General features: G+C 47.0%; 1 protein-coding gene across 1 annotated transcript in view; it reads left to right on the top strand.

Annotated features, from left to right (window-relative positions):
- LOC134350183 (epithelial cell-transforming sequence 2 oncogene-like) overlaps nucleotides 1-12,715 on the top strand; it is a 51,855-nt gene that overhangs the window by 23,130 nt on the left and 16,010 nt on the right. Inside the window, 5 exon segments of the mRNA XM_063055160.1 lie at nucleotides 1,986-2,110; nucleotides 3,906-4,030; nucleotides 8,461-8,491; nucleotides 8,493-8,580; nucleotides 10,624-10,794. Of these exon segments, the coding sequence (XP_062911230.1) occupies nucleotides 1,986-2,110; nucleotides 3,906-4,030; nucleotides 8,461-8,491; nucleotides 8,493-8,580; nucleotides 10,624-10,794 (540 nt within the window).

Raw genomic sequence — 12,715 nt, 5'->3', positions numbered from 1 at the left:
TTTCACCTTTAACCCTTAACCCCTGATGTCTAGTGTGTTACACAACCTATGAGAAAACTATAACCCTCATAATTTTGTATACCTCTATCAAATTTCTCCTCAATCTTCTATATTCTAAGGAATAAAGATATAACCTTTTCAACCTTTCCCTATAACACAGGCCCTCAAGTCCCGGCAACCTCCTTGTAAATTTTCTCTGCATTCTTTCACTCTTACATCTCTTCTGTAGGTAGATGACCAAAACCGCACATGAAACTCCAAATTCGGCCTCATCAATGTCTTATACAATTTCAACATAACATCCCAACTCCTGTACTCAATACTTTGATTTATGAAGGCCAATGTACCAAAAGCTTTCTTTACAACCCTATCCACTTGCGTCTGACACTATTTTCACCGAGAAATGGACCTGTGTTCCCAGATCCCTCTGTTCTACCACACTCCTCAGAGCCCAACCACTCACCGTGTAAGACGGGTAAGACACCTCACATGCAATTTGCTGCATTAAATTCCACCTGCCATTTTTCAGCTGGTCCAGATGCCACGGCAAGCTCTGATCGTCTTCCTCACTGTCCACTGCACCTCCAAGCTTGGTGTCATCTGCAAATTTTCTGATCTGGTGAACTACATCTTCTTCCAGATCATTGATATAGATGACAAACAACAACAGACCCAACACCGATGCTTGTGGCACTCCAGTTGTCACAGGCCTCCAGTCAGAGAGACAACGGTGTACTATCACTCTCTGGCTTCTCCTGCAAAGCCAATGTCCAATCCAGTTTACTATGCCATCTTGAATGCTGAGCGACTGAATCTTCGTGACCATGTGGGACCTTGTCAAACTCCTTGCTAAAGAATCAGGGTTTCCCAGCCTGGGGTTCAGGGACCCCTCAGTGAATGGAAAGGCTCCATGGCATAAGAAAGGATGGGAGCCCCTGTTCTGTGTAGTCAACATCTACTGCCTTGCCTTCATCAACATTCCTGGTAACATCCTCGAAAAGCTCTATACGATTGGTTAGACACCACTTACCACACACAAAGCCATGCTGACTATCCCTAATCAGTCCTCATCTATCCAAATACGTATATATCTGGTTTATTAGAATATCTTCCAATAGCTTACCAACTACTGATGTCAGGCTCACCAGCCTATAGTTTCCTGACTTATTCTTAAAGCCTTTCTTCAATAACGGAACAACATTAGGTATCATTGAATCTTCTGGCTTCTCACCTGTAGCTAATGATGCCTTAAGTATCTCTGCTACGGGCTCCTGAAATAGCTGAAATAGTGTCCTACAGAGTCTGAGGGAACACCTTGCTAAGCCCTGGAGATTTATCCACCCTAATTTATGGCACAACAGCAAACATCTCCTCCTCCATGACCTTTCTGTTGTTTTGCCTCACTTCTATAGACTCTGTCTGTCTCCTGAGTAAACGTAAATGCAATCCATTTAAGATCTCCCCCATTTCTTTTGGCTCCATGCATAGCCAACCACTTTGATCTTCCAGAGGACCAATTTTCTCCCTTTCTATCCTTCTGCTCTGAATATACCTGCAGAATGCCTCAGGGTTCACCTTCCCCTTGTCTCCTAGAGCAACCTCATGCCTTCCTTTAGTCCTCAGGATTTCTTTCTTAGATGTTCTCTCAATAAAAAGATTTTAAAAGAAATAAGATGTTCTCTTGCATTTCTTATACTCTGTAAGTACCTCATTTGTCCTGCCTGTCTGTACCTGCTATGCCCCTCCTTCTTAACCAGAGACCCGATATCTCTTGAAAACAAAAGTTTCCTAAACCAGTTATCCGTGCCTTTTATTCTGACAGGAACATACAAACCTTTATTCTCTTTATAAGTGACCTGATCCAAGTACATCACCACGTGACAAACCACTGTCTGATTACTCCATTTTGAAGATGCTATGCAAGAGCACATTGGCTGTTTGTGGGCTGGGCTCCTCATGCTTCACCCTGTCTGTTACTCCTCCAGGGGATTCGCTGAGCTACCGACCTCCGTGGCTGAGCGGAAAGTGGACTACTCGATGGTACAACACAAGAGCACGTCACAGCCCGACCCTGGAGAGGGCCAGGAGCAGCACATCACTGTGGCTGATGGTAACGCTTGATAATCTCTTTGTTAGCCAAATTAGGCCATTCAGCCCTCGCATCTCTGGCATCCCACCGAACATTCCCTAACTTTCCCCTTTACCTGTTCCTCACACATTCTTATGAGTTCCACAGTCACCCACTGGTCTATTCACCGGCGACCAATTAACCAATCACCCCATAGGAAACCCACATACTCACAGGGAGCGCATGGAAACTCCGCACAGACAGTGTCTGATGTTGGGATTGAGCACGGGTCTCTGGCATTGTGAGGCAGTGTTCAATAAACAAACCCCAATTCATAAAGAAAACCACTTTACACAGATACCCCACCCTGCAAGCAGGACCAGTGTGTTCTGCCTTGAATGGAGGGATTTTAGTGTAAATTAAATAAAACTATTTCTGTAGTAACCTCGATTGAGGCAGGAATTCACATGAGGTGGAGTTACTCTCTCCTATAATTACATTTCCGTCTGGATGGTCTCTGTCCCCCTCCATCTCTCCTCCCCCTCCCCCTGTCACTTCCCATCCCCTCCAACTCCCCTCCCCCTCCCCGTCACTCTCCGTCCCCTCCAACTCCCCTCCCCTTCCACCCACTTTCCACTCAGTCTCTCAACCTCTCTCTCCCCTGCTCCCCCTCTCTCCCCCTCTGTCTCCTCCCCCCTCCCCTCCCCCTCCTACTCTCTCTCACCCCTCCTTCTCCCCTCCCCCTTTCCCCCTCTCCCTCTCCCCTACTCTCTTTCACCACTCTCTCTCCTCCTCTCTTCTCCCTTTCCCCCTCTCTCCCCTCCCCCCTCTCCCTCTCTCTCTTTCTGTCCCCCTCTTCCCACCTGTGTCCCCCTCCCCCATCTCTCCCCCTCTTGCCCCTCTCCCCCCTCTCTAGTGTGTGGAAGAGCTAAGGGTTTGAAGAAGAAAGAATCTAAAGGGAAAGGAAAATGCACACCCTGCCCTTTCCCCACCTTCTTATTCTGGCTTCTTCTCCAGTCCTTTCCTGTCATGATGAAAGACCTCAGCCTGAAGCATCAACTGTTTACTCTTTTCTGCAGATGATGCCTGGCCTGTTGAGATCCTCCAGCATTTTGTGTGTGTTGCTCTGAATTTCCAGCAGAGTCTCCTGTGCCTCTGATTGGTGTTCCAGTACGTCTCTCCTATCTGTGGTGTGGTGTGCCCGTGACCTAACCAGCTAGTTTTCAGCTTCACCTCCCTTCACTGGTCAGGTCACTGAGTAAAAGTGTTACTGAGCTGTACGGGGCACTGGAGAGACCATACCTGGCAATTCTGATCACCATTTTTCTAGGAAAGACATGAATGAGGTAGAGAGGGTGATGAAACACACGAGTCACAAGGACGTTACCGCGACCGGCGGGCATGGGTTAGAAGGAGGGTGGATAAGTTGCGACTGTTTTCTCTGGAGCGAATGAGGCTGAGGGGTGACCTTGCAGAGGTTTATAAAATTTTAAGGCTGTGGATCAGGTGAATGGTCATGGCTCTTATCATTTTTGCCAGAGATGTAGCACAGTCACAGGCCCCTCCGGCTCTCCTGATCCTCTGCATTGGAGCCTCACACCAGGTGGTGAAGCAACAGGTCAGAATGAGCTCTGCAAGAGCACGTGGGTGATGCACCGCATCTCCTCAAACACGCGTGAATCCCCTTGTCCCTCCGTTCCTGCGGACTGATTTGAGCAGAGGTACTCCCCCTGCATGACCTTCCCTTTTGCCACAATGCATCAGCCCACACTTCTGTGAATCGATCTCTGCCTGCACCGTTAAGTCACCGATGAGCTCTGTTTTCCCCCTGTTGTAGGGAGATCGAACCCAGGCCAGTCTGCCCCTCTCCCATCTGCTGAGTGAAGAGAGCGTGGCCTCAGCCTCGCGGAGCCTGGCTGCGGACCAGCAGTGCTGGCTGGGATCAGCGGTAACACTGCAGGGGTGAGTGACAGAACGCCAGGAAGATGCCTGAGCAGGACGTCCCAGGCTAAAGATCCTCGCAAGATCCCGCTCCAGTTGCATTATTTTTACCGAACAAGTGTCACATTAGATGGCTCAGTAGCTCAGCAGGTAGCTCAGCGCCAGGGACCCAGGTTGGATCCCAAACTCAGGTCAGGTTCTGACTGTAAGGAATTTTTTACATTCCCCCCCCCCACAACACTGGGTACTCTTGGTAGTCCCCACCCCCAGATACTCTGGTACTCCCACAGCTCAATGATGTGCAGATCGGTAGGTTAACTGCGCACTGGAAATCACCATTTGTAGGTGGGTGGTGGAATCTGGGTGGAGTTAAAACAGAGCAATACAGGCCCTTCAGCCCACAATGTTGTACTGACCCTCTCACCTACTCCAAGTCAGTCTAAACCTCGCTTCCCAAAAAGCCCTCCATTTGCCTAAGAGCCTCTCTCAAATGTCCCTCCTGTATCTGCCTCCACTATCACCCCTGGCAGGGAGTTGCTGGGAATATGTGGAGAATGCAATGGGATTAATGCTGGTATTTATGATCAAGTTATTCCATATTTGTACTTATAACTGTATATACACAGAACGTAGACCAGTACAGCACAGGAACAGGCCCTCTGGCCCTCAATGTTGTGCCAAACCAATTAAGGCCATAGACCATAAGACACGGGATCAGCAAGTATAGTTCTTTGGACACTACTGGGGGTGAGTGATGCCCGTCAGATCACGACAGCAGCAGCCAGGCTGGTGTCACAGCGGCCAGCTTTGAGACTCTTCAGTCAGGCAGTGCGATAGTTACAGGAAACTCGATAGTTAGGGGGACGGACAGGAGATTCTCTGGCTGCAGAAGAAACACCAGATTGGTGTTGCCTGCCAGGTGCTAGGGTCCATGTTGCATCGGAGTGGCTGCGGGATATTCTCAAGGGGGAGGGGGTATACTGGCACCACTGACATAGGCAGAAAACTACGCGGTGTGTACATAGAGTTAGGAAAGAGGCTGAAGGGAAGGGCCTCCAAGGTTGTAGTCTCTGGATTACTCCCTGTGCCATGGGCTAGTGCAGGTAGGAGTGGGGTGATAGCATTGATGAATGAGTGGCTGAGGAGATGGTGCAGGGAACAGGGTTTCAAATTCTTGGATCATTGGAGCCTATTCTGGGGAAGAGGTGACCTGTACAAGAGGGACAGGTCATACCAAAACGGGAGGGAAACCAATATCCTGGTTGAGAGGTTTGCTGATACTTCTTGGGAGAGTTTAAATAATGTGAGGATTATTATGGGTAAAAGTGATGAACTTAGAGAGTGAATCAGTACATGGAACTATGATGTTGTGGTCATTACTGAGACTTGGTTGAAGGAGAGGCAGGAATAGATGATTAATGTACCAGGATTTGAAGTTTTAGAAAAGATAGAGAAGGAGGTAAAAGGGGTGGTGGGGTTGCTCTACTGATCACGGACAATATCACAGCTGTACTCAGGGGAGACATAATGGAGCCGTCAGACACTGAGTCCATTTGGGTGAAACTCAGGAACAGGAAGGGTGCAACCACACTGATGGGATTGTACTACAGACCCTCCAACAACCACCGGGACACTGAGGAACAGATAAGTAATCAGATTAAGGAAATGTGTAAAAATGATACGGTTGTTGTTGTGGGGGATTTCAACTTCCCGAATATAAACTGGGACCTCATTATGCAAGGGGTTTAGATGGGGTGGAATTTTTTAAGTGTATCCCAGAGAGTTTCTTAAATCAGTATGTGGACGGTCCAATGAGAGGACGGGCTGTACTGACCTGTTATTGGGTAGTGAGCCTGGCCAATTGACTGACCTTTCAGTGGGTGAACAGTTAGGGAACAGTGACCACGAATCCTTAACTTTCAGGATAGATGAGGATAGCAATGCACACAAAATGCTGGAGGAACTCAGCAGGCCACACAGCATCCATGCAAAAAAGAACAGTTGACATTTCGGGCCAAGACCCTTCGGCGGGATCTGGCCTGGCCTGCTGAATTCCCCCAGCATTTTGTGTGTGTTGCTTGGATTTCCAGCATCTGCAGATTTTCTCTTGTTTGTGGCAGATAAAGAGAGGTATGGTCCTTGTGAGAGAGTTTTACATTGGAGTAGGGCAAATGACAAAGGCATTAGGCAGGAACTAAGAAGTGTTAATTAGAAACACCCCCTTTTCTGGCAAATCCACATCAGTCATGTGGAGAGTGTTTAAAGGTCAACTCAGACAGTCCTTCCAGGTGAGGCAACACTTCACCTGTGAGTTGGCTGGGGTGATATACTGCGTCCGCTGCTCCCGGTGTGGTCTTTTATATATTGGCGAGACCTGACGCAGACTGGGAGACCGCTCTGCTGAACACCTACGCTCTGTCCGCCAGAGAAAGCGGGATCTCCCAGTGGCCACACATTTTAATTCCACATCCCATTCCCATTCTGACATGTCTATCCACGGCTTCCTCTACTGTAAAGATGAAGCCACACTCAGGTTGGAGGAACAACACCTTATATTCCGTCTGGGTAGCCTCCAACCTGATGGCATGAACATTGACTTCTCAAACTTCCGCTAATGCCCCACCTCCCCTCGTACCCCATCCGTTATTTATTTATATACACACATTCTTTCTCTCTCTCCTTTTTCTCCCTCTGTCCCTCTCACTATACCTCTTGCCCATCCTCTGGGTTTCCCCCCCTCCCCCTTTTCTTTCTCCCTAGGCCTCCTGTCCCATGATCCTCTCATATCCCTTTTGCCAATCACCTGTCCAGCTCTTGGCTCCATCCCTCCCCCTCCCATCATTTTGGATCTCCCCCTCCCCCTCCCACTTTCAAATCTCTTACTAGCTCTTCTTTCAGTTAGTCCTGACGAAGGGTCTCGGCCCGAAACGTCGACTGTACCTCTTCCTAGAGATGCTGCCTGACCTGCTGCGTTCACCTGCAACTTTGATGTGAACTGCACAGAGTACAGGAAAGGTATGTTCCTGTTAGAAGGAAGAACAGGGATGGAAAGATAAGAGGACCTTGGATGTCCAGAGAGATGATGAATTTAGTCAAGTAGGAAAAGGGAAAGTATGTAAAGCTTTGGAAGTTAAGATTAAACAGAACAAATGAGGAGTATAAAGAAACCTGAAAAGAACTAAAGAAGGGAATTAGGAAAGTCAGGAGGGACCATGAAAGTCCTTGGGAAGTGGAATTAAGGTGAATCCCCCTTGGAAGTTTTCATGTTTTATGATTTAATAGATCTCTACAAAGTGATCTAAATTAATTACAAATATAAAACACAAAATAATTGATTGCTTAAGAATTCTCCCCCCCCCCCCTTTAATATAACACACCATATCATCACTGGTGTGGCCAATTAGTTTTAGAAGTCACATAATCAGTTAAATGGAGATCTGTTTTTGGAGACCTGTGTGCAGTCAAGGTGTTTCAGTTGATTGTAGTAAAAATACACCTGTATCTGGAAGGTCCAACTGCTGGTGAGTCAGTATCCCAGCAAAAACCACGCCAAGACAAAAGAACACTCCAAGCAACTCCACAAAAAGGTTATTGAAAAGCACAAATCAGGAGATGGATACAAGAACATTTCCAAGTCACTGAATATCCCTTGGAGTACAGTTAAGTCAATCAACAAGAAATGGAAAGAATATGACACAGCTGTAAGTCTGCCTAGAGCAGGCCGTCCTCAAAAACTGAGTGACTGTGCAAGAAGGGGATGAGTGAGGGAGGCCACCAAGAGACCTCTGACAACTCTGGAGGAGTGACAAGCTTCAGTGGCTGAGATGGGAGAGACTGTGCATACAACAATTGTTGCCCAGGTGCTTCACCAGTTGCAGCTTTATGGGAGAGTAGCAAAGAGAAAGCCACTGTTGAAAAAAACTCACATGAAATCTCGGCTACAGTTTGCCAGAAGGAGATTCTATGGTCTGATGGAACCATAATTGAGCTTTCTGACCAAACTAAACGCTATGTTTGGCATAAGCCAAACACCACACATCATCAAAAACACACCATCCCTACTGTGAAGCATGGTGGTGGCTGAATCATGCTGTGGGGATGCTTCACTGCAGCAGGCCCTGGAAGGCTCGTGAAGGTAGGGAGTAAAGTGAATGCAGCAAAATACAGGGAAATCCTGGAGGAAAACCGGATACAGTCTGCATGAGAACTGCAACTTGGGAGACTTGTTTTCCAGCAAGGCCCAGCCGCGCAGTCATAGGTGCAGAGAAGGTAGAACAGTGGGCTAAACATGCATCCTGGTGGTGGGATGGGAAGGTTTGGAGGGATATGGTCCAGGTGTAAATTAATGGGACTAGGCAGAAGACCAGGTCAGCACAGACTAGATGGGCCAAAGGGCCTGTGACTCTACTATTTAATTTGTGTACTTAGTTCCTTTTCTCTATTATTTGCAGGAAGAGCCTCAGTGGTGGTGGTCCCTGCCCTGATGTCCCACAGCACGGCTGCCATGCCAGAGAATGGTACCTCTAACCACCCCCGAGTGGTTCTCATTTCGTCCAGGATCCCGGCGTGGGAGATAGGTTCCTCAAGCCCCTGCTTCAGAGGCAATGGTGAGGTGGCACAGGTGGACTGGTGATATGAGGACCCAGGGGTTTTTAATGGAGATAATTACTCCTGAGGCCTGATTAGCAAAACTATTAGATAGGGATAGAATTGACAAATACTGGAGGACTTTTAAGATAGGGGACGGTTTAACTGATATGCGTAGGACAAGAGTTTTATTTTTACACAGGATGTGGTTATGGACCAGGCTGCCAGGGATGGTTGTGGAAGCAGATATGACAGTGGAGTTTAAGAACTGTTGAACAGTCAAGTGAGTGTCACTCTCCGGTTCAGCTGGCAGCATTAGTCTAGGGAAGACAATCTCCGGCCTCACCAAACGTGTGAGAATGAGGTGCACAACCCCCTGTGTGTGTGGATGCTGTGTGATGTGTCACTCTGTTACAAATCAGTACCACCAAATAACAGACAGAAAACCATATGCAATTAAATGATTTAGCTTTATAATTCTTAATTTGACTAAAGGGTTAGTAAAGTAAAGCAAAAAGAAAAGGGCCCATTTCAATGAAACAGTCTAATGTGCACAAGTTGGAGCTCACAGTTTCCCTTCCACTGGTCCTCCATCGACTCCTGGCCCCACTCCAAATCCACTCCTTTCTGGTGTCTACGACCTCTCCTTTCTGGCATCTCTTTTCTCCATCTTCCACCGAACAAAAGACCCAGATCACCTCGGTCTCAGGCACACAACAAGAAAAAAACACTCCCTTCATAGGACGGCGCACATTCCAAAGCCCCTGTTATCTCCAGCCATAACCCGAACACTGCTGCTACAGAAAAACCATTACATTAGCAGTGAAACCTTTCCCCACAGCGTTACATGAATATGCAGTGAATAGAGGGATATTGACAGGGTGATAAGACAAGGTGTCAGGATCTGAGGTGAGAGCTAATTCTGCTCGCTCTCCACGATGGTCACTCCTCTCTCCATGGCCCTGAGGCTACGAAGACTGCCCCAGCTGCTGTGCTCCATGCTCACTAATATGATGAACTGATGTGAGGCTTTGGGCCTACTCCGGGTGCTCTGGGGTTTGGATTTGAGGACACAGTTTGGTTCAGAATGTTGTTGTTGGCTTCTATTGCTTGGATGATTTGTTTTTTTTTCATTTTCTTTCCCCTTTCTCTTGCTCGCTGGGTGTTGTTCTTTAATTTTGTTTCTTTAATTGGGTTCTTTCGGGTTTCTTGCTTTGTGGCTACCTGTGAGCAAACAAATCTCAAGGTTGTATAATCTGTTCATTCTTTGATAATAAATGTACTTTGAATCTTTGAATCTTGAACCTTTGGATACTGATCACATGCAGTCAGAAGAGATTTAGTTCAGTTTGGTGTTGTGTTCAGCACAGACATCATGGGCTGAAGGGCTTGTCCTGTGTTGTACTAGGGCTGTGTACACACACTTGTCTTCATAGATCAGGGCATAGGTGAGAATTAGTGCTATAGAATCATAGAGCGCTACAGTATAGAAATGGGCCTTTTGGCCCATCTAGTCTGTGCCATCTTGGTCTTCTGCCTACTCCCACCTATCAGCACTTGGACCATATAACTACATAACTCTCTCAGCCACGTACCTACCCAAACTTCTCTTTATTGAACAATTGTTTCAATTGGATAATTACAATCAAACCAACATCCTTCACTTTCACTGGCAGCTTGATCCACACTCTCACCACCCGCTAAGCCAAGAAGTTTCCCCTCTGGTTCCTCCGGGAAATATTTCACTTTTCACCCTTAACCTATGACCTTTAGGACAGCTTCCACACAGCTGTAAGAAGACCATTTCCTAGTACAATAAGGACTATCCATCCCATTTCGTTCTTGTACTTTATTGTTTACCTGCACTGCACTTTCTCTGTATTCTGCATTGTTCCTGCTTTACCTTGTTCTGTCCCAACTGTCTGTGTGGTGATCTAATCTGTAGGAACAGTGTGCAAGATAGGCTTTTCACTGTATCTCAGTACATGTGACAGCAATAAACCAATACCAATACCTGTTCTGTGTACAGGTGGCCCTGGACCGTGTGAGAGTCGAGGTGATACCCGTTGTGTATGACCATTGTGGAACGACGCTGGAGAGCCTCCTGTTTCGAGTGGAGCAGGATCTGAGAGGCCGGAGAGTGAGGAGCATTGGGATACTCACCGAGGAAGACTCGACCGAGCTGGACTTGGTCCAAGGTAAGGGTGATGAGACACGGATGGCCAGACAAGGTTTGGCTCTGGGTAGCATTGCCGACCAGAGTACCTGTTAGAACTAACCCTGTCCTATAATTATCAGTGACAGGAACAGTGAGTTTTTAAAAATTTAGTGAGCTACTGTGCGGTACAGGCTCTTCCGGCCCAGTGAGCCGAGCTGCCCAGTACCCACCTATTTAACCCGGGCCTAATCACAGGGCAATTTACAATGACCAATTCACCTACTAACCCGTACGTCTTTGGGCTGTAGCAGGCAACCGGAGCATCCGGAAAAGAACCCATGTAATCATGGGGAGAACATACAAGCTCCTTGCAGATGACCCCAGAGTTGAACTCTAAATTCTGACACGCTGAGATGCAACAGCATTGCACTAAACACTGCACTACTGTGGTGCCCAGTAATAAATCCCTGCATTTGGTGGTGACTTATAGACTCCAGAACCTCAATCAATGTAGAATGGCACCTCAAGACATTTGGCCAAGCACTTTAATAGGCAAGGAAAGTAGTCTCAGTGCCTGTAAATGTCATTAATGTAGACGGTCAAAATGATTGGCTTTGATGGGGTGTAGCGTTGAACGGATGTATGAATATGTGACTCTTTGAGTCCATAACCCAGAGCCATACCAGCATGGAAGCAGGCCCCCCAGCCAACTGGTTCATACCGACCAAAGTACCCATACAAGTTAGTCACGATTGCCTGCTTTTGGCCCATATTCCTCTACCTTTCCTATCCACGCACCTGTCCAGGTACCTTTTCAATGTCGTTGTCATTACCTGCCTCAGGTAGTTCATTCCATATACCCACCGCCATCTGTATACATAAAAACATCCAATTAAATCTCTTCCTTCTCCCCTTAAACCTCTGCCCTCTAATCTTTGATTCCTGAACCCCGGGAGAAAGTTTGTGTGCGTTCACTCCCTCTCTTTGCCCTTCATGGCTATTAAACAGCTCCAACAGCAAAACCGTTGTGGGAGCCAGGGTGGTTGAAGAAAACCATCTTTGGATATAAGACCACAAGACAGAGGAGCAGGATGAGGCATTCCACCCATCAGGTCTGCTCCGCAATTCCATCATGGCTGATTTATTGTCCCTCTCAGCCCCGTTCTCCTGCCTTCTCCTCGTAACCTTTGACGCCCTGACCAATCAAGAACCTACCAACCTCTGCTTTAAATATATTCAATGACTTGGACTATATTGCTGTCTGAGGCAATGAATTACACAAATTTACCACCGTTTGGCTAAAGAAATTCCTCCTCATCTCTGTCGTAAATAGACATCCCTCTCTTCTGAGGCTGTACCCTCTGATCCTAGACTCTCCAACCATAAGACATATTCTTCCCACTTTCACTCTATCTTGGCCGTTCAATATTTGATAGATTTTAATGAGACCCCCCCTGAGCCCCCCCGCCCTCAGACTCTTATAAACTTCAGCGAGTTAAGGGCCCAGAGCCATCAAATGCTCCTCATATATTAACCCTTTCATTCCCTGAATCTTTCTCCTGCACCTCCACTGAACCCTCTCCAATACCAGCACATCATTTCTTAGATAAGGGCCCCAAAGCTACTCACAATACTCAAAGTGTGGTCTGACCAGTGCCTTATAAATCCTCAGCATTACATCCTTACTTACGTATTCTAATGTTCTCAAAATGAATGTTAATATTGCATTTTCCTTCTTTACCACTGACTCTGCCTGAAAGTTAACCTTTAGAGAATCCTTCATGAGGACTCCCAAGTCCCTTTGCATCTTAGATTTTTGAGTATTCTCCGTTTAGAAAATACTCTACACTTTTATTGCTTCTGTCAAAGTGCATAACCTCTTACTTCCCGACACTGTATTCTATCTACCACTTCTTTGCCGATTTTGCTAATCTGTCCAAGTCCTTCTGTAGACTCCCTGC

This window comes from Mobula hypostoma, chromosome 8 (genome assembly GCF_963921235.1).
Source record: "Mobula hypostoma chromosome 8, sMobHyp1.1, whole genome shotgun sequence".
Classification (NCBI taxonomy): domain Eukaryota; kingdom Metazoa; phylum Chordata; class Chondrichthyes; order Myliobatiformes; family Myliobatidae; genus Mobula; species Mobula hypostoma.
This window is presented reverse-complemented; position numbering and strand designations above follow the sequence as displayed.